Source organism: Tympanuchus pallidicinctus, unplaced genomic scaffold (genome assembly GCF_026119805.1).
Source record: "Tympanuchus pallidicinctus isolate F22 unplaced genomic scaffold, pur_lepc_1.0 scaffold7, whole genome shotgun sequence".
NCBI lineage: Eukaryota > Metazoa > Chordata > Aves > Galliformes > Phasianidae > Tympanuchus > Tympanuchus pallidicinctus.
Genome location: NW_026294791.1, coordinates 15,898,038 through 15,923,335, shown reverse-complemented (window position 1 = coordinate 15,923,335; position 25,298 = coordinate 15,898,038). Strand labels below are relative to the sequence as shown.

The 25,298-nt window shown below is 37.5% G+C and overlaps 2 protein-coding genes across 11 annotated transcripts in view; one reads left to right on the top strand and one right to left on the bottom strand.

The window, feature by feature from the left end:
* The window catches only part of BCAR3 (BCAR3 adaptor protein, NSP family member), a 69,430-nt gene extending 56,773 nt beyond the window's left edge, over window positions 1-12,657 (top strand). For all 6 annotated transcript variants that reach the window (XM_052666411.1, XM_052666410.1, XM_052666413.1 and 3 more), the window contains 9 exons: window positions 3,113-3,241; window positions 4,377-4,819; window positions 5,160-5,260; window positions 6,588-7,228; window positions 8,982-9,097; window positions 9,927-10,098; window positions 10,263-10,374; window positions 11,114-11,323; window positions 12,036-12,657. In XM_052666411.1, coding sequence (XP_052522371.1) covers window positions 3,113-3,241; window positions 4,377-4,819; window positions 5,160-5,260; window positions 6,588-7,228; window positions 8,982-9,097; window positions 9,927-10,098; window positions 10,263-10,374; window positions 11,114-11,323; window positions 12,036-12,223 — 2,112 coding nt within the window. In that variant the 3' untranslated portion in view covers window positions 12,224-12,657. The remainder of the gene's footprint in view (window positions 1-3,112; window positions 3,242-4,376; window positions 4,820-5,159; window positions 5,261-6,587; window positions 7,229-8,981; window positions 9,098-9,926; window positions 10,099-10,262; window positions 10,375-11,113; window positions 11,324-12,035) is intronic.
* A 716-nt stretch (window positions 12,658-13,373) lies between these two features.
* The window catches only part of FNBP1L (formin binding protein 1 like), a 56,707-nt gene continuing 44,782 nt past the window's right edge, over window positions 13,374-25,298 (bottom strand). For 3 of the 5 annotated variants that reach the window (XM_052666419.1, XM_052666421.1, XM_052666422.1), the window contains exons 10-14: window positions 18,773-18,882; window positions 18,365-18,497; window positions 17,792-17,886; window positions 17,160-17,308; window positions 13,374-16,792 (exon numbers count right to left, since the gene is read on the bottom strand). In XM_052666419.1, the coding sequence (XP_052522379.1) occupies window positions 16,614-16,792; window positions 17,160-17,308; window positions 17,792-17,886; window positions 18,365-18,497; window positions 18,773-18,882 (666 nt within the window). In that variant the 3' untranslated portion in view covers window positions 13,374-16,613. Of the gene's footprint in view, window positions 16,793-17,159; window positions 17,309-17,791; window positions 17,887-18,364; window positions 18,498-18,772; window positions 18,883-20,826; window positions 20,842-23,839; window positions 23,999-25,298 lie in introns of all 5 variants that reach the window. The other 2 variants (XM_052666423.1, XM_052666420.1) reach the window with 2 other exon arrangements.

Here is a 25,298-nt window from a genome sequence, read left to right as displayed (position 1 = left end):
TGAAATAGCTAATTGTGCTGTTCCTAGCTGACTCTCTCTCTTGATTATGGATTAACATGGTTGTGTATGTTGTGCCTGGGCTCATTTTTGAGTCCATTCTTGCACTTTCCCTTCAGTGCACTCAGGTTATATAAGAAATGTCTTAGCCAACAAAAAAATGTCCAGGAAGGCATGTTAGTACTGAACTTGCTTACCTAGGCAGTTTGTCCCCTGCAGACTGTGGGATATGTGCTAGCCACAGAAGATCTTCCACTGAGTTCAGAGTTGCATAAGGGTTATTTCAGCATGTTTGCTTCATCTAGGGTGATGGCTGACCTCTGGCAGGCAGGTATGTTCAGTGTGGTAAACCACGGTGGAGTGGATTTTTAAGAGATTGGTCACTGTGAATGTTAACATTTTAGTTGGTTTGGATTCCTTAAATGTTTTTCTGTTGTGTTAGATGTAATTCAAGTGCAGAATATCTCATTACATTTGAGGAGTGAAATGTCCTTTTAACCACTGGGGGAAGTTCAGGGGTTTTCTTGTGTTTTTGAAATTCATGTGTGAGTGTAACTTGGATTAACCCATGTTGGTTTTGTTTGTTTTTTAAGATAATGCATGTCAGCATTGTGGATGAAATTAGTTGATATGTGAAGACCTGCAGCTCTTTCTCTTGCTAAGAATCTAGTTCTCCTAAGCAAATTTGCATTTTGTTATTTGCAAATTTGTTATTGCATTTATGTGCTCTAGTCTGTTCCATTTACAATAGCTTTGCCTACCACCAAGGCAAAGTGAGATGCTTTTAGAATTAATAACAATTTGCTATAGCAGTCTGGTGGTTTTTTAAATGTCTCCAGTCTAGTTACTCAGTAACAAATATCTTTCAGAAATGTTTTTGTGATATGTACAGTTCACCTAAAAGTATTAATCTTTTTCAGAAAGTCAACAAAATACACAGCTGTGAATATAAAAGATGTGTGTACCATTGCAACTGAATCCTGTTCAGATCAGAGAAGGGACTTTGAAAGCTCTCTAGCCACTTCCTGGTGCAGTCATGAAAAATGTGGTGGCTTGGTGCTCTTGAAAATTGTACTCTCTATTTGTGTGCCCTGCCTTTTCCTTCTCAGCTTTTGTGAATGTTATAATACTTCTTACAATTTTGTCAAATGTGGCAGTGAAATAGCTAGCTGTTAATTTTGGAATCAGTGCTGGTCAGCTTTAAATGCACAGCCAGCTATCTGAGTTGGGAAATCAAAGGTGGCAAACATGTCCCACAGGTCATTTCAACTATTTTAGCCTGACAGCTCAGTGAGCCTTGGAGTGGAGGAGGAATTGTTGACCTTACTTGACTACATGTTGATACTTGGATTCACTTTTAGATTTGAGACCTCGCCACAGCCTCTCATGTGACTTTCTGTGTTTCATATCTGCATCTATTCATATTGGGCATGTTTTTATGTAAAAGTCCATGCAGGGAAGATGGCCTTTGTAGTGAGGATTGTTCCTGTGCAGAGTTTTTCTTCTGAAAAGACTTGTGAAGAATTGGTGAAAGGCCTTGACTATATAAGAGCGTGAAGGGTTGAAAATGGTTGTCAAATTTGAACCACATTTGTATAGACAAATATAACTCGGTTGCAGCTTACAGAAGCAAAACTGATGAGAAGTGATCCTTTACCAGGGTGTTCTTGTGTGTTTTCTTTGTCTTTAGTAACCACTCTCACTTGTGCTCATCTTAATAAATAAATAAATAAAGCCATAATTTTCTCTGAGGAGAGCAGGGAGAAGTAGGGAATTTATCTCAGAATTTCTCAGGCCTCTCAGCATGTTTAAATAAGTCTTGGCAGCAGGTTGCCTTTTCTGGCATTATTCCCCTGAAATCTGCTGTCTAGTAATCTGCTGATTACTTTAATTCTACTTTAAATTGTAGGGAGGATTGCTGAGGGAAGTGCTAAATGTGTGCCACCTGCTCCCACGGTCAGGTGCCATGAATATTTAAAGATGAAAATACTATAGAAAGCAGTGTTCATGAAAACAACAGGACTGGTGTGTGACCAACAGCATTCTCAGTTATTTTTAAAATAATGCATACATTGCATATTTACATCAGCGTGTCAGAGAAGGGAACCTTTAAGCTTTGGCTTATGTCCAGAACCAAAGAAGAAAAGAAAGTAATGCCATGAGGAATATGTTTCATTTTAATCTACTTCACTGCTAGAGACCTATGTTGCTCTCTCTTTAAAGTTATTGTTATTATTACTTTCCTTCAAGGGGGAGTGTAAGAAATGTAAGAAAGTCCAAAGAAATTCCCTCCGCTAAGTGCTTACAAAAGAGTACTTGAAATGTTGCTAGAGAAAATGCTGCACCTTGTGTTATTATTATAACACTACTAATAGTTTACAGGAGGACTTAACAAATCCTGGTGGGATTGCTCCAGCACGGAAACTGTCCTCCAAGAAGAAGTGACAGATGGTTTCCACAAACATCTTACAGTAGTTGTTTCTTGGTGCTAGAAGGATCTTACGCTTTCTGGGCTAAGGGGCGACAAAAGCGCTTTCCCTCAAGAAGGAAGGAAGCTCGATGTACAGATTTAGTGCCCCTTAGAAGTAAGCCCTTTAAGGATAGAAATTTAATTTGGTAGAGTCAGCTTGTGTTTAGTGCAACAGAAATATAGAGTATGGAATGTTTTTAATTGGATGGGCCAAAGGGATTAGATAAAACATCACCAACTACAACAATAACACCAAAGAACACCCAAAGAATCTGAATTTAAGATGGAATGTTAAAGAGGAGGGAGAATATTGGAGCAAGGTATGCGGGTCCAGTTCTACTTTATGAGGTAATTAGAATTTTTACTGCGAAGAAGTAAGAGAAGTGTTTTTGCAGGTGTAGTATTATTGATTTGGTGGAGAGAAAGGACACCTCTGTATTCTGTGCAGTGTATAACAATAATATGTTCTGAACACTAAACACTGGATTTTTCAAAATACAGCAAGAGATAGAAGCCAGGCCAGCCTGCTCAAAGCAGCACCTGCATTCCAGTGGTTAGTGCAGATCATGTGATGGAAGTTACTACCCAGGTAAAATGTTAATGACTAAACTTGGCACAGTTGAAGCTTTTAATCTTTTATTGCAGTTTTCTAAGGAGCGGCAAGTTATGGACAACAGCCCAGAAAAACTGAAGAAAGAGCTAGAGGAAGAACTGCAGCTCAGCAGTGAAGATTTGCGTAGCCATGCCTGGTACCACGGACGGATTCCTCGGCAGGTATGTTATTCCTTATCTTTTTGTTGCCAACAGCGTATTGAGCTTTCATAGGCAGAATTGCACTAAAGAATTACATGTGCCTCTAGTATCTGCACTAATTTAGCAGGAACATAATACTTTTTAACTGTGAAAGTTGTGTTTATCACAGCTTGGTGCAAAATGAAGTTGAGAAAGGATTTGGGGAAGACTATGGTGGAAATTATAACTATTTCAGGATTTTTTTTCACTGAGTAAAGGCAGAAATTGAGTTTAAACTTTCTATCAGAACAGTATCCGCACATATTGTTCAGACGATACTTTGATTCAGTATACTGAGCTAAAGTTTAAATGTTCTTTGTTTGCTTTCTTGTGCACTGATTTTGGGGAAGAAAAAAGCACAAAGTCTCTACAGTAACTTTGCTCTAGTCATTATGACTGCGGTTAGAAATGTGTTACAACAGCCGTTGTATTGGAGCTCAGCTTCCAGGAGTGCCTGGAGCTCCCCCTGCGGGCTTCCCCCTCTGCGCACCCGGCTCTCAGGGGAGCCACGGGCTGCCTGCTGCCCCATCAATAAGGAGAGCAGACGTAGCGGCCATGTTTGTGACTTCACGTTCAAAGTTTGACACAGAAAGGACTGATTTAGTGCAGCGAAACAGGATTTTTCTGACTCCTTCCTAGTTTTATGCAGTATTCATGAAGAATAAAAAATGAAAGCTTCTGTCACTTCAGGTAATAATGAAAGTACAATTTCTGGGGTCCTGTGGTAATTATTTCTAAATGTTTGTGTGGTTGTGTATTCAGATGCTTTAAACTGTAAAATAGTCATTTATTTTCTTTCATATTATGCTTTCTAGTAGCAAACTAGAAGGCATTTATACATGCAAAAGTGTATGCATTCTTCTGATGGCTGGGTGTTTTCCAAGAAATCCCTCCAGATCTTTGCTGTGGGATGACATCATAATTTTTAGAATTGGAGATAAAATTTTTTCTACCATGCTTTGTGCTTTGCTTTCTATTTCCTGATTTTGTCTGTCCTGCTAGGGTAGCCAAATTAAGTCCTGTGTTTAAGAATATTTTGTTGTTTGGTGGTACTTGGTGTTTGAATATTTGCTCCCTGATTCTAAAAGTATTTTTTGTATAATCTTTTTCCTTACAGGTGGCAGAAGACCTAGTTCAGAGGGATGGAGATTTTCTGATTAGAGATTCTCTTTCCTGTCCTGGCAGCTTTGTTCTTACCTGTCAGTGGAAGAATACCTCTCAGCATTTTAAAATCAACAGGAAAGTTCTAAGATTAAGTGAAGCCTACTGCCGTGTTCAATATCAGTTTGAACTTGAAAGTTTTGACAGTATCCCTGGCTTAGTTAGATACTATGTTGGGAATCGCACGCCAATATCAAAACAGAGTGGAGCAATTATTTTTCAGCCTATCAACAGGACTGTGCCTCTCAGGTGTCTAGAAGAAAAGTATGGCTTAACTCCAGACCGACAAAAAGAGCAAAGTATCCCTGAAGGAAAAACAGAAACTGCAAAAAGACTGAGTCTTGGTATAGCCAGCATGCAGTCCCAGGAGCAGAGCATACCCAGAGGAAATCTTTTGAGGTACTTTAATTTCTCTGTCCTTAAAGGATGAAGTAAGGTAGCTCCATCAGCTCCCACTCTGTGGGTGTGGGATAACAGATGCTAATTACAGTGTCCAGATCAATGTCATATTAAGAACTCTCAACATTCAAATGAGCTCCTAAATGCTGGAAGTTCAGACATATTATAACTTATTTAATTGCTCCCATGGTGGCATGAAGTATCTTTTAATCATCCAAGTTGCCTGAGTAGAAAGCTAATGATCTTTGCCCTAATCGCAGTATATTCTCTCAGTTAGATATGTGTGTTAAGATTGCAGAGTATATTTATGTTTTTGCTTGGATTTTTGTTTATGCCCTAGAAACAAAGAAAAAAGTGGTAGCCAGCCAGCTAGTTTGGATCACGTTCTGGACAAGAGATTCCCTCTTAAAACTCACCAGTCGGAGAGCTATCTGCTGAGAGGTACGTTTTGTGATTAAACGTTTCGCACATAAAAGCAGTGAGTGCCTAAGTTCTCTGTTATGCTTCAGACAAAAGTAAGACTGCTCTGAGTACTGCATACAGTTACCACTATATAAGCTAAATTAATGTACTGCTTGCACTGTAAGTACAGTCATTGGAATAGGTTCTTTAGTTACCAGTGATACATCTGTTGTGATCTGGGCAAATTCTAGTGCTTGCCTTCCGAGGCTGCCAGTCATTTTGAATATGTTAACTTAAAATTATACTGCTCATTGTGGGAAGACTACTTGAGACAAAAAAGATACTAAGTACTTGTATGGTGAGACTGTATTTTGATAGAAAGGATGTGCTTCTATGTTTAACATTTTACATGTGTAACAGAGACATTTAGAAAACAAATTTCTGTCCATCTGTAATTAAATTGATTATCTTATTCCGATCTATGGCTGCAAAATCCTCACTTTGGTACTGTGAATCTTTAATTTTATATTAATCTAAAAAGTAGTGCTGTGCATTTTGTCATGGGGTCCTCTGAGCAGGTTCTGACATCATAGCACTTATAGGCGATGGGCGTATTTTGTTGACTTGTACATGAATTGAGTGTCAACTGAAACAAGCAGTAAAAAACACTTTGCAGTACGTAGCAGCAAATGCACTGAGAACTGCAGATTAGGAATGTTTGACAAACGTTTAAGTCCCACATTAGATATTGAGTTTTGCATACACAGTGAACATAGGATTCAACACATAAATGCTTGGATACATTTTTCCAGCTCTTCAAACTAGCTATTATTCAGCCAAAAAAGTTAGCATCCCTGAAATTCATTCCTTCCATACCTTAGTATGTGCTCAGGCTTGACTTTGGGAAGCTTTTCTTTCATCTCAAACTTATCATTCTCAGAAATGACTCATCTGTTATGCCGTGTGGCTGGAAGTTTCTGTTTTTGTAGCACAGATCAGGTTACAAAGAAACCTCCTATTCCAAGCCATGGAGACTATCCAGCTCTGACATTACAGCCTATGTATGCAGCTGGGACTGGAGTTATTGTCAGCATTCCCACAGAATAACACAGTGCAGCTGTTCAGTGTACTTGGGATTTTGGGAGGATCAGCAATTGAATGGAATTTGTTGGCTAGCTCATTCCTCAAAATTTAACTTCATATACATATAATCAGTGAATAATTTGCATGTTCAGACAATAATTTCCTCAGGAAATAGTGTTAAGAAAAGACCCTGGGATGTAGGCACCAGGAATTGTGTGTTTTGGCCTTCTAAATTAACGTATCAACAAAATAGAAATTTTTTTCTTTTTGTTTCCTTCTGCAGGTTCAAGACATTCCTCTCGATTACCTGAAGCAGATGCTGACTCCTGCCCAAGCTCTCCTGCATTTAGAACAGGCAGTGAACCTTCTTTAAGCCCCACAGTTGTTCAGAAAGTAACCTATGATTCACAAGCAGGAGAAGCTCTTAGAGGATCAGACAGCCAGCTCTATCCAAAGCCTCCACCTAAACCCAGCAAAGCAGCCCTGCTGAAGACCCCAGATTCTCCTACGGTTTCCCATAGCTCAGAAGGACACTATTGTGAGCTAAGCCTTGCCAGAGATTCTGCAGCAACAAAACAACATTTATGCCAGAAAAACAGCTACGTGGAGCATCTGACACAAAAGGAGAGGGGAACACAATCGTTCAGGAACTCTGAAACAAGTTATTTGATCCTGGATGATGACCCTACAACGAATTCTGCAAGTCCTTTAGATGTTTCAACTGAGATGGATGAAAAAAATAATGTGTTTTCTGCACCTCTTTTTGAGACGTTGTCTAGTTTTAAACCAAATGATTTTGAATCCAAACTACTTCCTTCTGAAAACAAGCCTTTGGAAACATCAATGCTAAGAAAAATTAAGGAGCTTTTCACCAAGAATAACCCAAAGGTTATTGCACAGCATATACTTAGAATGGACTGCAAGGTAAAAAAATATATATATATACATATTATATATTATATACATATATATATATATTCCACTATACTTTATATTTTGCAAGTGTAGGGTTTTTTCAGAGAATAAGATTTTAAAAGATTGATAGATTTGCAGCTAACATATTAACTGTACTGACTCGTAGGAATTTTTGGGTGACTTTTTTTTTTTTTTTTTTTTTTCCTATTTGAAGAACAAAAATATCCCAAATCCCTTTGGACTAAATGTGTCTCCTGTCAGCCTTGGCTTCAGACTCAAATTCTCAGTGTTCCATACATCTCTTTAATCTCCTATCAGTTGCTGTGTGTTCTCTGATTCTCACTTAGTGGTGGCTGCTGCTAAGTGAGGCTTCATGGAGATATGGCTGCTTAGAAAAACGTGGTCTAGGGGCAAGTGTGTTAACTCAGAGCAAGACAGCAGTTCTCTAGGATGCTTTCCTGGGGAGGTCTTGTGTTTTGATGCCTTCTTCCAGTGATAGCCTCTTTATTTTAAATCCTGTAAGCTTTGGACACTAAGGACACTAAATAGCTGGTAGTATGGGAACCTGTACAATTAAGGAGAGGCTGGAGTGTCTTACATATTCAGATTTGTGTATATTGGAGCAGGAACAATAACTAGCTAGTGCAGGCAAGTCTGCATTGTTGTCTTCATCTTGTGGAACTGAGAGCCAGTGACAGTCATTCATGGGTAACTTGTTGGATACTATTACACTGGTAAAAACTGCTAAGTTACAATTAGACTGGCATGCCACCTGGGCCAGGATACACGCTTTGTACTGAGATCTGTGTCAAGGCTGAAGATCAAAGGCCTTCTTGTGGTATCAGAAATTTTGCTTTTAAATAACATCTGCAGTTTTATAGAAACTTTAATTTGTGGAAGAAGCACCTCTGTATTAAGTGGTGGAGTGAGTCTAGCACTTGTATGTTGGAGAGGAATCTTTGTGAAGTAACTGTGATCCGCATGCATCCAGGGCATCACTCCTGCTTCTCCAGAAGCGAAAAAAGTTTCTCTATGGTGCTTGATATTGCACCAGTGAGGCTTGCTGCATGGTAGATTGTTTTTGTCTTTTCATAACCGAAAAAGCCTGCTGATAGATGTATTTAGAAATAAGAGGCAGATTGGTTTGTAAACATGTCAATGTTCAGGCCTTAATCTAGCAGATAACCTCACATTGTATTAATTTGGCTTTGCTTGTAATTGTTGCTAATTATAACCATTAGCTAATACACCACGGTTAAAAACCAGGGGCAAATTGGTGAGGATGTCAGTTTTCACATACTGATTTCATTAGGCGCTCAACACTGTGTCCTCCCCAAAGTTCTTTTTCTGGTTAATCCTTACAAGAACCCTGTGGTGTAATCTAAAACATTCTGAGCAATGTTGTCCTTTTAGAAATAAGGAAAGCCAAGCAAATGCAATCTCAAGGCCCCAAGAGCAGCGCCATGCTGATGAGCACCAGGTCAGGGGAGCACATTTCCTGGAGCTTGCATATGGATCTCCTGGAAGCAGAGGACACAGTTTGACAAAGTGTTTTGGTCACACCTTTTATGCTTTCTTATTATGGAATCACTGGGCAGAAAGATTTTTTACTGCTCTTGTGTGAGACAGTGGCCGTGTGAGAGCTGAGTTGTTCTTGGATCGCTGCATTCCTGCTTATGTCCTAGAACTAACCTAGAGTGGAAAGTTTGGAAAGTTTGTGGGCTTTTTAAGTAGTTTCAAAATTCATCTTGAAATTTTTCAGGTGGCAAGGATACTAGACGTTTCTGAAGAGATGAGGAGGATTATGGGAGTGAACTCTGGTCTTGAACTGATTACTTTGCCTTATGGACATCAATTGCGCTTGGACCTAATTGAAAGGTAAATGTTCCTGAGTCCTTATTTCCAAGGCAGATGGCCCTGAAAAGGACAGAGCACTGTTACTCTGTACTCAGCATCTTCTCAAAGAATGCTTTCCTGTACATTTGCTGAATCTGTGTGTGCAGAAGATAGTTTATCGCTTCTTTTTGCAAAAGTAAATTCCTTGAGGTCATAGGGCAACTCTGCTTGTAGTACTGGGAGGTGGGTGCTATGGAAAGCAGGATCCTAGAGCTGCTGAAAATCTTCAGCTCTCTTTTAATCGTTCCTATTAAGGAAAGTTCAGAGGACCTACGTTCCAGCTGACTGCACAAGTGGTTTTTTTGGTAGAGAATCCTGATAACTGCCTTTTGCAGATGGGGAAAAGAGCAAAAGAACTCTTTAGGGATATTCAGCCAGCCAGCTAGCACGCCATAAGGCATTACTGATCTCTCTCTGATTTCTAGCTATTGACAGCTCATGTCCTATTCACAAGTGGAGTAAAACAGAAAAGCAACTCACTTGGCTGGTTCAGCAGTCATGTTCCATATGCCTGATGTTGAGTGCAGCTAATATTCGACAACACTGACAGGGTGCTACCCAGGTTTTTTTGAACAGAGTACCACAGATCTGGCTGACCAGTAATTAGCACTGAATGAATAGCATTGAAGAAAACATACTAGAACATAAACTCAAAAAAACATTCTATAATAATGGCATTGCAGCTCTTGATAAGAAGATGCTGTAAAAGCAAGTGATACTGAAATATACCTGAGTTGATCTTCTCTGAACTTATGTACATCATAATGTATTAATAATTAGTAACCACTAATATAAATTGTTTCACTTGCAGGCACAATACCATGGCAATAGGAATAGCTGTGGATATCTTAGGTTGCACAGGAAATCTGGAAGACAGAGCTGCAACATTAAACAAGATCATCCAAGTTGCAGTGGAGCTGAAGGACTCACTGGGGGATTTGTATGCATTTTCTGCCATTATGAAAGCACTAGAAATGCCACAGGTAAAAAAAATAAAAAAAAATAAAAAATCATCAATTTTCTCTTTACATTTTGAAAAGTAGTTATTAGTTGGTTCGATTAAACTAACTTATGTGGTAGCAGCATGTTTTTCCTGTGACTTGCTAGAGTAAAAAATGTCTACATTCCTCTTATTTCATCTGAACAGGTCACCAGGTTAGAACAAACATGGACCTCTTTAAGACATCATTACACCCAGACTGCCATCGTGTATGAAAAACAGCTGAAGCCATTCAGCAAAGCTTTGCATGAAGGACAAGGTGAGTGGAATACTGAGCATGAATTTGATGCTGTTTGGTTTAGCTTTTTAACTCTGCCCTTGCCACTTGCCTGTGGAAGGAGGTGAGCTGCTGTTTTGACACCTGTGTATCATATATTTTAAAAGGCTACAGAAAGTAGTAAAACAGTGAAATAAAAGGAAACAGTGCACAAGCAAAACAGGAGTATGTATGTGATTGATTGCATGCGTCCATGCAAAACATAAAATGCAGTGGAGCAGAAACCAAGAATAACTGCAAAATCTTGCCTCAAAGACAGGATAAAAAATCTCCTTCTCTCTCTCCAAGGAAAGTTATTTTGGGCAGATTTGTTTTTTGTGTGCTTTGCCTACTGGATCAGATGATGAATTCTGGAATACAAAGAATGGGTCAATCGCATAATTCCTTTGATCACTTCATCAGGTGCTCTTAGCAGCTGATCTCCATAGGGGCCTAAGGGGGAGGGATGTTTCTCTGAACACTTCTGTGGCTAAGAGAACAGGTAGAGATAGAACACTTTGTAGTCTCACAGTTCTTGCTGTGGTTTATTTTATTTTGGCCCTCTCCCCCAAGCCAAGCAACTTACTAGAAACTGGCAGGACAGAACATATCAGAAGTGAGGTGCTAATTTTGTGATTCAAAACAAATGCCAGTTTCTGACTTAGAAAAGAATACTGCATTTACAATACTTGATTCAGTTAGCATTTCCATGTCTGATATGGTTTGTTCTTCTCTATTCCAGAGATGGTCAGTGTTCCACAGAACCTAACATTGCCACTGCTGATGCCTATTGTTACCTTGATGGAGCGACAAGCTGTCACTTTTGAAGGGATGGATCTGTGGGAAAGCAGTGACCAAAGCTGTGAAATAATGTTCAGGCACTTGACCACGGCTCGTCAGATAGCACAGAATGCAGAAACGTACAGCTTGACTGCACAACGGATGCTGGAAGGTAGGGAGCACCTACAGGAGAACTGCATATTAACAGAACATGTGGGCTATGTCTGAAGAATAAGATCTCTGCTTAAGTGAAGGGAATAGTTGCTACAATAAATTCTTCTCAGTTTTCATGGGAGCTGATATAGAAGCAAAGGTCATGCAGGAAAGTCAGTAACTGAATCTAAGTACAGAAGAATCAAGGAAAACTCACTGCTTCCTGTGCAATTGAAGTCTGCACTCTAATCTTTGGAAATAAGTTGCCATTTACCATAGCAAGATTCTTTACCAGGAGGCCAAGATGCAAGACAAAGATCTTGACTTCTTGCAGCTGGAAAGGAGCAGTAGGTTAGTAATGTGACTTTTATAACTTAAGATTGCAGTGAAAAAGTTGAGACAGGGAGGAAATGTAGTTCTACAGCAAGCATGCAGCAAGTATGCATCAGTAATTAGTTTCTAAATGACTGTACTGACAATTATGTGCATAACAACTCTAGACCATTAGAATTCACCAAAGGATAGCTTATCCCAGTAATACCTGCAGCCATTCTAGTGCTACTAGAATACAACATGTTGAAGTTTTTCACTTTTTCTAGCTTGTTAAAACAGTGCAAAAGAAACTAAGCAGACTAAAGCTCTTCTTATTTGCAGGGAATGCAGTTTAAAAGGCAATTCTTCCAAGTATAAAAAACTTGCTTGATGGTGACACTATTCTTTTTACTTACTAGGTTTCCAGCCAGATGAAGAGATGAGCGAAATCTTCAAGACAGAATTTCAAATGAGATTGCTCTGGGGCAGCAAAGGAGCACAAGTTAATCAGAATGAAAGATATGAGAAGTTCAGCCAGATTTTAACTGCACTTTCCCGAAAACTGGAACCTCCTCCAGTGAAGCAGGTGGAACAATTAAGTATCTAAGACTATAAACACTATTAAGTGAAGATATACTTGAAATAACTGTAGCTTGCTTTCAGTAATTTGATACTGCACGTACTTCTTGCATTTCACAAGATGTTTAGAACTTCTAATTGCACAATGCACACTTGTTTTAAAACTACTGACTTCTCCAACAAATTATTTATTTACTGTGCCACTACATCGTTAAATGATCCCTTTATGCAGGTAGGTTGTCCCTGTAAAGTACTTCTTTAGCTTTCTGCATTTCCTTAAGGTTGCAATCTTTTGATAATGCCTAAGAATAGGGGCATCTGCATTATAATTATATTTAAATGAAGCAAATAGTGTAAATAAAGTGATAGATTAACTATGTGACAGTTGTATAATACTCCTTAACTGGGTATAAAACACTGTGTATAGAATTGTGAATTAAAGTATATCTTTATGCAAAATAATCTGTAGTTGAAGAAATTATCTGTGACTGCAACAGACGGTTCAAGTTTCACTTTACCTATGGAAGTGGAAAATTAATTGTGTGTGTTGGGACAATTGAAAGTTTTTTTTTTTCAGACAGCATGTGAAGCACTTTAGTTTTTGCTGGAGGCCGGGCAGCTACGCTGCCAGGAAATGAATGATGAAATGGCAAGAACAAACAACCTAGGTAATTAAAATGCTTTCATATATGAGTAAAGGTGGGTGTACGTATATATTAAAACTTCACATTCTGAAGTGAATCACGATAAGCAGTACTTACTTTTTTTTTTTCTTGGATGAAGAGTTACTTCAGATTTCATAGATAATCAGAGTGCATAATGTTAACGTAAAGAATGCTTCAGCAGCAAATATTATATTGTCATTACATGTACAGACTTGATGTATAAGCATTCTCAGAAATTGTATAAATAATTAGGCAAGAACTGTGGTTGCAGAGTTGCATTTGTTCACTGTAAGTAAGCCTGTCTCTGGAGTAAGATGTTAGGGCATTTTAAAGTACTAGAATAGGGCAAGTAGGCAAATGAGCAAACCAATACCACAATGGTGGCAATCAGTTCCCCTTTAGCTACAGTCACTGCAGAGGGACTACAACCATACCATGAGGTAACAGAGCTCCTGTTCACGTTGTCACAGTGCAAAGTCTCCCTATCAATGTTAACAAAAAGGTTGAAGCTAATTTTTTAAACCATGAAAAGATCTTTTTATTCCATGAAAATACTCTCAACAGAGAACACTATCTTTAAACAAAGCATTTAACATTTAGGAAATCAACATGTGCACAAACAGAAGATTAAAAATTACTGGAAAAGGCAAGTCTTTTAGACACCTCACATTCAGAATTTTAGAATAAGTGATTTATAACTAGCTATGCAAGGACAGATGTATTTTTTCCTATGCTTAATAACCCTCCCACAAGTTGCACTATCCCTAGTGAAAGCAACCTGCCTTCAATGGAAGCAAATCCTGGTTTTAGAAAAACAAACAGTAGTGTAAATAGAACATTTTGTCCTTTCCCAGGAAGTGTTATTACTGACCTGCATGGCTGTTAGCCAGGCAAACCACAGGCCCTTTAGCAGAAAATACACAGATCACATTTCTTCCTTTCCTCTAGTTTTAAAATGAAAAAAGTACTATTCAAAAAAAAAAAACCTACGTAAATAGTTTTGTCAGTATTGAGTATTGTCACATTATAATATAAATAACCCTGTATACAAGCTCCAAAAATCTAAACTTTAGCATTTAATAGCCCCCATAATACACTAGGTCAAGCTGTGTAATAATGGTAAAAAATGAATAAACCTCTACACAAGTCACTCAAATTCAGTTTTACTGGTAGTACAGTTCCTAATAACACTGAAATTAAAAAGAATCCAGCACTTCTCCATCCAAATATTGCTTGAGACCCCACAAAAACAGGATGTTTTGATTATTATTTCCCAAACAGCAGTTGGCTGGGTAGACGAGCTTTGTTTGATGCAAATATCCCCCCCCGCCCAAAACCTCTAATCTAATTATTATCACCCTAGTAGATCAGATATGATGTATTTATTAATAGAACCACAAATGGGAGGCAAGACAACATAAAGCAACAGGGGCACTGCAGACAACTATATTTACACGTATAAACATATCCAAATCTCAATTGTTTACAAGTAAAAGTGCACATAGATCATTACGAAGTATCACTCAAATTTCAACTGGTCCATACAATGAAGCATCACCTAGAAACGGACTAGCACTGCAGTAATTTAATTAAAATTGGAACTTCATAGTCAAAAAACTAAAAGAGTTTCCATAAAAATAGTTTTAAAAATATTAAAATCAAATTAAGAGATACACATCCCAATGTATAAAATTCATGATGCACCATGTATCCTGTAAAGTAGAGCTCTACAAAACACCTACCATGTCTACCTCAGCAGCTGCAGCACTGTGGAAAGAGCTGAGACACAAAGCCCTTCGTGAGATACTGTAAGTGGTAGTGTTGGCAACAACAGATTTAGGCACTATAGTTTAAGGCAGCAGTAGAATGGCAAGTGGTTGACTTCTGAAAACAGTCATTAGCTCGCAGTGGTGAATCTCTCTGGCGGTGTTCCAGGTTTTCAGTGCTGACAGTAGGTTACTGAAGTGCTGAAGATGGACCACAGGTCTAGAAGTTTCTCTTGACTGCATTGTAGGTTAGAGCTGGGATGTATTATTTCCCCGAATCAACATAACATAAATACATTACGGTCTCTTACCGGTTATGCTAAAAACTGGAATGTAATGATGGTTGTAGTGGAAAAGTTATAGCAGCATACATGGATACTGGATGAAACTCTAGTACTGAAGGTATTTAAAGAGAATGATTTGTTACAAAATAAGAGAAGCAATGATGTCAAACAAGCGTTATGCAGATATGCCTGACTGTCCTAGGCATGCAAGAGGAGGTTAAGGGCGAGCATGGAGGTGGTGCAGGCAGACTGGTAGCTGACACGGTTCTAAATGACTGCCGTTTAAAATGAGTAGGAAAGAGTATAACCAAACCAACCAGAATGTAGCATGAGCTAAAATATAGTACGGGCCTCTTTGACCACCTATGACAATGAAAATAATGCAGTTTTAGGAAGAGATGCCTTTTTACTCTGGTAATGGAATCCTATTTTCCTGCACAAATTTAAGAATTTGTAATACATCCTTAGTTACGTATGGAAATGCTAAGAATGTTAGTGACTAAATGTATGTCTGCATGCATTCATGCAACTAGCTTTTCCCCTTGTTCAATGGGCATCCCAGTCTAACACCTCCCTCCCACCCCCCGCCCCAAGCAGCTGCATGTAACCTCCTTCAAGATCTCGCCCATTTTCTCAGAAACCCGCTTCAGGAACCTGCAGTCCAAGAGGAAAAAGAAAAGAACAAAGTTACTGAGGGCCTTTAGAAGACAGGGAAGCGTGCTCAGTTCTAACAGGCCATTCTCAGTGGCTGTACAATAGCTTTGTATTACTCTCATAAATTCACATTAGAAATACCAGCAATAGTTTCTAGATGAAATCAAGTAGTGCAATGCAGTTTCCAAGCCTCAATGATTTAACAGTGAGGGGAACAGAATTAGTTTAAAAAAGAAAAACCTTGATTTCAAACTAAACATGATATAATTCAAAGACAACTTACAGGCACAGATTAAGAATCTAAAATCGTTCCCTTTTCAGGAGCAAATGGAGGTTAAAATTGAGTAAAACACCAAGAATTAATTAAATGTGGCTTTTGTTGTTGTTGGATTTTTTTCTGGTTCAAGGTGTGTATAGTTAAAACAATGCAGTTGTGTCCCATACACAACGTTCTACATGAGAGCTACAGCAAGGGAAGGAGAGGCAGGTCAGTGGACCTTCTGTCCTTTTTAATCATACTGTTTTCTTCCTGAGTAATTTTGTTGAGCTTTTTGATTCAGAAAAGATCTTCCTGTTTAAGAAGCGAAAGATGCCAACTATTTGCTAAGAAAGGAAATAATAATTTTCAGTAACTGAATTCAGTTAGTAGAGGAATAAAACACTCGTTTAAGCATATAGGTTTAAGTCAGGGAAGTGAACAGTGTATCTGAGTGGTCTTCAAAACTAAAGTAATTTTTCAGTTCTCTGTAAAGACAAAGTATTGTACAGAACAAGCAGGAATCCTGGTCTTTCTCCATTTTATAGCTGAATTGGATTTAGTGCTTTGTAGAGCAGGAACATTTTATCAGTGAACAAAGCAGAAAGCATTAGCCAGAATTATGGACCAATTTAATGCTGTTATCTCTAGAAAAGCTACAGCAAACTCACATTGCAAACAATAGGCCATTCCTGACTTCTGTTATTCTCATGCTTTCCATGAACCTGCCTGACTTACTATTTTTCCACTATTTTCCCTGGAAAACGTACACTTGAAAGTTGCCAATTTACTGTTAGATATAGGTTACTGCACCTTTGCTGTTTTTCTCTAGCGTTACATCTATATAAGATGTTGGTACATAGCCTTCCTCTCCATTTTGTCTTCGAGCTCTTGTCCACCCATCTCCTTTGTCCTCCTCAATAATGTACAAAATTTCCCCTTCTTTCATTGCCAGAGTGCCTTCATTATGACCTGGGAAAACAGAAGGCAAAGAAGACAGAATTTCTATTTTTTTTCTCAGGACGTAGTTTCCAGATTACATATAAACAGGAAGTATTAAAAATCTGTGAAGCAAACATATGGTCAAACAGGCTGAGACAGACAAAAACCTAGTCCAATCTCTGTAGCTGAATATTTGCCAAAGTTGTGCTAACTTTTCTGAAGAAACAGCAGAGAAGCAGTACTTATGAATTAAACTTATTTCCAGTGCTCTTATAAGCAACCAGTTGCTCATAAAAATTTACATTAATTTACCTCAATTTTCTGCAGCAAAACATCCATACCCTACAGGCAAATTATTTTTGAGTCAAGCAACCATAGTATATGTTGTTAACCTTACCATCAAAAGGATATATTGCCTTGCAATGTCCAATAGCTGGTAATGGATCATCATCTTCAAACTCATCGTCAAACTCATTTGGATGCGCGTGCTGCTGTGGTGGGCCTCGGACTTCCTGATTCGCATCATCTGTGTAACTCCCTTCAGGGCTATAATGCAATGATCGCAGCGTGAGGATTCTTCAGAGTTCTGAGCTCTGAAACTCTGAACATATATACATCATAGGAAAGTGCAAGACCCTGGATATTTCTTTGGGAAGGCATGTTAACAGTTCCAGAAGTGATCTTCTGAAAGTGTTTTGATCTAATAACAAGGGCTTGGGCCAAATTCTTTTACAAAACCAAAGAAATCTGACATACCTGTCTTTGCAAAACACGGAAAACAGGTCAGTGTAACGTAATGGAAGAAGACAGCATTAAAAGGTGCTATGAGCAGGTGTTACAGTTCAACTCTCCATTTTTCTACATTACCGTGATGATCTAAGTGACCTCTAGAATTTAGAACTAGTAAGATTATCCTTTGGAAGGACATAAACTTTCAGAGGATAAGGAACAACCTTCTATTAACTAATGGAGAGAGATACTGATTCCAGCATAGATTTAAAAGCAGTAGAGATAGAATAGAATAGTGACCTCTCTCTGCCCTGTGTTACAAGGTGGTTGATATCACTGCTGTGTCGCCTGTCAGTTCTGGCTGCTACTTTTCCTTCAACTTCAGAGAGCCAGGCCTTGAAGAAAAGAAGACAAATACTGGTATCAAGATGAACGCTGATCCTAAACCAGCAACTACAATTTAAAAAATGCACTTAACTACATACTGTTTAGTTGTTGGTGTACAGCCACAGAGGGACTGTATTCATCTATGAAGTCTTGAAATTATTTTATATGAAGCATGAACCTAACCCCCTCTGCTTAGCCTATACTCTGTACTGGTAAGTACAGTAACAGAGAAAAAAAATCTGTAACCACCTATGACTTGCAGAATAATTCATTCATAAATTCTTCTCAACATACTGCATCTACTATAAAGTACACTGTCATTGCAGCTAGACTAACATTTCTGAAAATAGAGCACCCCACAGAAAACTGTATTGGGAGATCTTGGTTTAATCAAGTAGTTTCACAGCTGATATGTAACCCATAAGGCAATGTACCATAATATTACCATTCATGTACATTTTCTAAGAAATTGCTTTAGATTCTAACCTCATTCTTGTGTATTTCCATCCGCAGGCGGTCCATGTTGCTCATTGTCTCAGCTAACTTTGGCTGTAAACTGCTTGGATCACCCATCTGGGGATTTTTTTCATAAACATCTCTCATCTTGATGAGGGCATCTCTAACATAGAAAACCCCACAATAATTATACAAATTATATATACCTGTACTAGTTCCTTAAAGCAAAGATAATGTTTACATTTGAAATCTTAGCCCATGATTACAGTTCACAGATACTAAACAAAGATACTATACTGGAGCAGGAGGATGCAATGTTAGCGGAATCTACGCATGGCAGATCTTCAATTAAAAATATTTTCAATAGCTTAGAATAGCTTATTCTCTCCTAATTTTTGAAGTTTTTGGCTAAAGCATAGGACTTTATGATGCACTCACTTTTGGTCAGTTTCCTTCTGTAGTTCTCTGTTGAGTTCATCAATTCTCTGCTGAAGTTTCTTGCGTCTCTGTTCTGGAGGAAGGTGGCTGAAGTCTTCCAGTGCAGGGCCCTGAAAAAATACATACTGTTACACAAGTAACACACGCATCTGGGCAGCTGAACTGACATACCCACACATGAACGGTGTTCACTGGAAGCAAGATGGACCTTCTCAGAACTCTACTTGACACACAGCTCTTTAAAAGACCACAACAGAATTGATGCGTGTTCTTGGTGCTATCCTGTAGTCACTCATTCAAGGTTCTTTCTACCTTCTGTAACAGCTGGCTTAGTGTTGCGATTAATAATTTGTAGATTAAGCACTAATTAGTCTAAGAAGCTGAGCCACGAAACTTCCTAGTTTAGCCACTGCCCCAGTGCAGATGTAACAAAACCAACATTACTTACTGAACATTTATTTCAGTCAGAAGAAAAATCTAACGTGTATATAGCACATAGGTAATTGAATCTTTCCACAGACTGTGTTTTCAATGGCTACTTGGATGCTGTCAAAAAAAGAACACTGTCATTTGGACCTTTGTTCCAAAATATTAATAATATAGTTCTCTTTCAGAAGCTCATCAGTCTTGCTAGAAAACATATTAAAAGAATCTCAATTGGACTTACAAAGTTCTGACACATTTTCCCTAGAGTAAAACCAGTTCACAGCGCATAGAATTTATACAATCAAACAAAACTTGCTCATATATTCCGAGTAACCTTCTTAATTACAAAAAAGAACATTTCAAGGGAGGGAAAAAAACCTGCTAATTCTCAATTTTTATTATTATCTTTTTAAACTTAAGGCCAAATATTGGTATGAGCCCACATTTGCAAAGGTTTGATTGCAAGCTTGTGCTAAGATTATAAATAGTATGGTAGAATTGGCATGTAATAAAGCATGGGAGGAGATTTTTACCAATCATGTGAATTTGATGTGCCAACTTTCCTCCATGAGCAATAGACACCTAAACTGCTTATTAAGAAGGAAATATAGTACACATACTGGTAACAAAGTTACATTACTTTCTGACAAATATTTGTAGGTCAAAAAAACCTGCTTGCCATTACAGAGACCCTCCACAGATGTAAAATGAGCTGGACAGCATTTCTTTTGACAGGAAGCCTAATAAACATTGCTGTCAAGATTTTGACACAAACAGCCTTAGGTCCAGGTGCAGTTCTGGGTTTCTAGATTCCCCCATCTTAATGATCTTCTTGCCCCTCAACTTCTTGGCTCTCCTCCACTTCTAAAATCCTAATCTCTCTTACTTTCTAAGATGGAAATACATGAGCCCATTAAAAAGAATAAAAAAGGAAACCAAAGATCAAAGTATGGTGTTTCAAAAACAAAGCAAGAGTGTTTCTTAGAAAACAAAAAGGCTTTCAGGTGCTTCCACACGCTACAGAAAAACAGATAATCATGTCCTTTGTATCATTGTTCCTTACAGGTCAATTAATTAAAACCAGTGAGTAATATTCAGAGGAACACAGTTATTCATGTGATTTTTTTTACTTTTTTACTCTGCAAAGTTACAATATCGATTAAGGGGCATTTTTTTATTTAATATAAAAGCTTTCTAGTACTCCTAAACATAAAGGATCATCTCCTCTGTAAATGTCAGGTTGAATTCAAGTGCGTGAATTTTGTAATATTCACTATTCCTCTTTTAAACAAGTCTTGTAATCTTTTTGTATACTCTTATTTTATGCTGCTTTAAAAATTATTTCTGAAACAGAGAAAGCATAAGTATTTCCATCATCACCAGCTGATGAATGCTGGTCAACCTTAAAATCCCAGAACCACAGAATAAACTGCAGACAGATCACAAGTCTCATTATCTCATGTTAAGCATGTGGATGGTTAAGAACATGACTGTGTATGAGAATGGAAAGTCTGAAGATGTATTCCAGTGCCTGACTTAGAGCAGTTATGATATGGAAACACTTTCAGAAGATTACTTTCATGCTATCTTAGCAGAAGTACAGCAGACAGATCAGCACACGGGCTTACCGTCTTCACCGACCACTGCACAGTTCATTTGAAAACAGAAAGAAACGGGAAATTACTCACATGTAACGACCAGTTACAAAAATGATTAATGCCTAAAAATGTATCTTTAAAGTATTAAACATTAATATTTTAAACTATGAAAATACGTTTTACTACGAGCACAAGAACAGCAAAAAACAATCAGGAATGCACTTCTGCGCTAAGCATTATAGATTTAAAAAAATCAGTAGATGAGAATAGGTAGTTTAACTTACAAAACTATAAAACACAACTTCTTTAAACTAGGGTTTAGATTTGAGTGTTCAAATGATACACTTAACAAGCTTTTACTGTGGGAGAAGAAACGCACACAGCCAACACTGCACAAAATAGCAGAATTTGATGATGATGAAGGACTGATCAGCCATATACAAATAGCTTTTTACAGCAATCCACTCCCATCACCTTTACAAAGGTAATTTACACCTTATTATCACAGAAGGCTACAATAAACAAAGACCTTTTTCAAGTTTATCATTTTACTTTTTGTAAACAAACATTTGGGTCAGCACTGCTACCCTAGAATGTTTTAGTTATTCAACCTGGAAGAAGTAAATAAACAAAAGCACAGCTTTGCTTTAACATTCACTATGCTTTCCATGACCTTTTATAAGCCTTTCCAGAGAATGGCTAAGGAACTTAGGAGATAGACAGATATCTGCATTGATATGACCTTTAGCGATTGCTATGACTATTGATGATTAGAATTTCTAGCAATAAGGAAAACAAACATCCTTCACAAATGATACCATGGTAGAAACCTCAACAAAGTCCAAAGCCGTACAATGGCTACAGAATAAACTACTTTTTCTCTCTACAAAGAGCCTTCTAAGAAAATGCAAAATAAGATTTATGTATCACTGTTCACAACACAACCATGTATGTATCAAGCAGCAGTGAGGAAAGACCTTGTAAGTAAATGGAAATGATGATTTTGAAAACAATAAGCTGCATGGAGTAATAGTATTAATGAAAGGGAGGCGTGGCTATTTCTAAGGCTTTTTTCCATAGCCTGTTAATTTTGTATAGAGAGAGAACTTCAGCTACTGTACACTATGTTCTCTGTACAGCAGATGGCAGGAAAAATCCTAATGCATGAAGCACAGAATGAGAGCAGCTCAGTTTTGTGATCTCTAGTGCTTCAAATGACATCTGGGGCATAAAAAGCAGCATGTCTGGTATGCTTATTACCTGATCTTTGCTCATGGATAAATCTCAAAGCAAATTAAAACACCATTTGAAAGTTGTGCCTGTCAATTCTATTTGGACATAGTTTTCCAGGGATAAAACCATGGAAAACAGCACTTTGTATTAGGAACTATTAAGAATAGAACAAACAGTATTTCAAAGATAAAACTGGTCAATGACATAAAATCTATTAAAATTACAGCACACATTTAAAGGCATTTGATATGTGAGGCCTTTAAATGTTTGCAAGGTATTTCAAACCACATAAAACAAAATATTCATCTGGAAGACTTAGAGATTTCAAAACATTTGATACTGCAGGATAACGGAGATCATCCACGTTTGAATGTTACTATCAATCTTCTGTATTAAGTTGATTCTACTTTACAGCATGGTCAATAAATTGGTAAGAATACAAAATTAAAATACTGTTATTGTTTTCCATGGGTATTTTCTAGTTGTTAGTAACAAATTCTAGATCTATTAAGATTAGAAGGTGTCAATTTGTGAGGAGTTGATATATCCACTGATAAAACAAAAAGGTGGGGGTTAATCAAGATCTCTGCTACTTCAGCAACTTTAATCCAGTTCTTGAGTAGGTAAGGAAGGAATACTATATCTTCACAACCAAAATAGATTACAATACCATTCAGAAAATAAAAGGAAAAGCTTCCCTTCATCAATACATACAAAATATCTGGGGGTCTGATATAAGATGCCATGACATGATTTAAAGAAAGTACATTAAAGCATAGCTCATTTCTGAATGATAGCAAGGGAGCCTCTAAATCATTAACTTTACTGCACTGCTACGCTGTACTTTGATCTCCACGTTACAGTAACCAGCCATTCTTGGTGCATATGAGATAGCACGCTGATTTTTGTTTTCGAATACAAGAAAATCATGAATTAAATATAATCAGGTACATCCAATTATCTCATTATAAAGATCACTAAGCATCTTAAAACACACAAACTGAGCAGCCTGTATTTCACTGAAATAACAGGAAAGTGGCAATACTTTTATCACTTGTACTGTAAATGTTGCTAAGAAACCACTTAACAATTCTGTTGTCTTCCAAACAAATTCTATTTGCAGAATATGCCATTAATAATTGATAAATGAATTGACAAATCTCAAAGTAGCATTTGGTGGTAATTTTTCAATACCTTTACCCAGAAGTACCTTGGACAAAAACAATTTGTTAAGCATAAAATTAAGAGGGTAATTTTTCAGAAAATCAGGATTGCAAAATCTGCAAGCACTGTGTGCTGAAACATTTGATGTATAAAAAAATAAATGAAACTTCTCCATTCTTCGTTCTGTCTCAACATCAACTACTATTATTTCAATTAGAAGTCAGCAAATAAAGCGATCATCTGTAAGCTTTTTTTGTGGTTACTATTTATGCCCTGTGGTGTAGTACTGCTAAAATATGGTATATGATGGTAGGAAAACATTTGTGAACATGAACAACAATGAATAAAAGTTATCAAACACATGCTGAGCACCCTCTTTATAAAACTTTTTTTTAGACACAAGCATTTGGAATGTTACAACAAGTATTTACACTATTGCAATTTTAATCTGGTGGTAAGGTCTGTATAATATGAAAAAAAAACCCACAAACCAACAACCACCAGAGCATCCTAAAAGTGACTGTATAGCTGAGTATTGCTTAAAAAAGAGTAAGCCTTATAATGAGGGTGAAGAGCATTAGAAAAGCCACATCACAAACACACTGTTCATAGCCCATCATGCATTTCAACTTTTTATCCAACTTACCCCTCTTTTGAGGCTTCTGAAAGAAGGAATTCTGGGCTTCCCTGTTTTTATGTCACTCATGCAATAATGCACTGGTTCAATGGAGAATATGGGATACTGGGACCCATTAGGAGTACTGGATATGTATAAACTAGTAGGGGTTAGGGGTGGGGACTGTGGCTAATGTGGAAATAAAGAAAGCAACAAATAAGCCAAATGTTCAAAGTGATTTTAAAATGAAAATTCTGTCTTATAAAAGCAAAATTTCCATCTATCACAAACACCTTTAACTTTCACAGACACGTTTATGCTATCACTGTATGGGTTTTAAGAGGTTGCTGTCACAAATTAATCTTCAGAGACAGAGGAATATTTAAGAAAACTCCAGGCTAAACTTTCATAAGATCTCACAAAAGATTCCAAACTTGTTTCTCTGTTCTTTTAGAACAGGAAATGTTGCTTTTTCCAACTTTATTTATGGTCATTCCGGAAACTTGCGCAACTCTGCTCACATTTTCTTCCTACATTTTGATGCACCTTCCCCAGTAAGTTAGAAATAATATGTACGTACATGGAGAATGACCAAGAAAGAGGTCTACTGAGACCTCTTGTAATCAAACTGGACTTGCAAGATGGCTGCGTACCATTCCTAATCAACATCATCACTACAACTTCCCCTGCTTTCTTCCTCCACTTTTAAAAAATTGCTTCTCTGATGGTTTCTCTCTCCTCCTCTTTGCTGCTTCTGCCTATTTCAGTTTTCCCATTTTCTCTGCTACACAATTCATTCTCTTTCCGAAAGGCTTTTCTGTCTGACAACATCAAAAAATAGGTAAACATACGTAAGGAAGTCAAGACCATCCACAGTTCAAGCTAAATGAAGGCCCAAAATGCCATCACAAATACATCAAATACACTAAGTTAGTATTTTTGCTTTGGTTTTCTATTAGCTAATGTTTTGAAATACTTTAAGAATGTTATGTGCTTATATTCTTATAGGAAATATAATAAATAACATACTGTTTATATAAAATATATACAATTCCAAACATATATATATATATATATATATATATATATACATATTCTGATGTATATTTTACTTCCAGCTGGTTTTTTTTGTTTGTTTGTTTGTTTTTTAAAGGTGTGTTCATAAATCCCTTCCTCCCACCCTTCCCCCTCCAAAAACAAAAACTGAACATAATCTTCCATTTATTCCAGGTACTTAAGGAAGAGTATGTAGAATTTATACATATTTGTGTGTCTGTGATTCCACATAGGAAATAGCATGTAGCGTTCATAGTCACCTCTATGAAGTGAACAAACTGTGGAGAACAAAGAGTAGGGAAACAGTCCTGACAGCTTTCCTCAGCTGTCATCATGCTATGGAATATCTTGTATCTACAGTAAACATCCAGACCAGAAGCACATTTAGATCGTTGCTGCTTTGCTGTCTGTGGCAGAGGATGTGTGTGTGTGT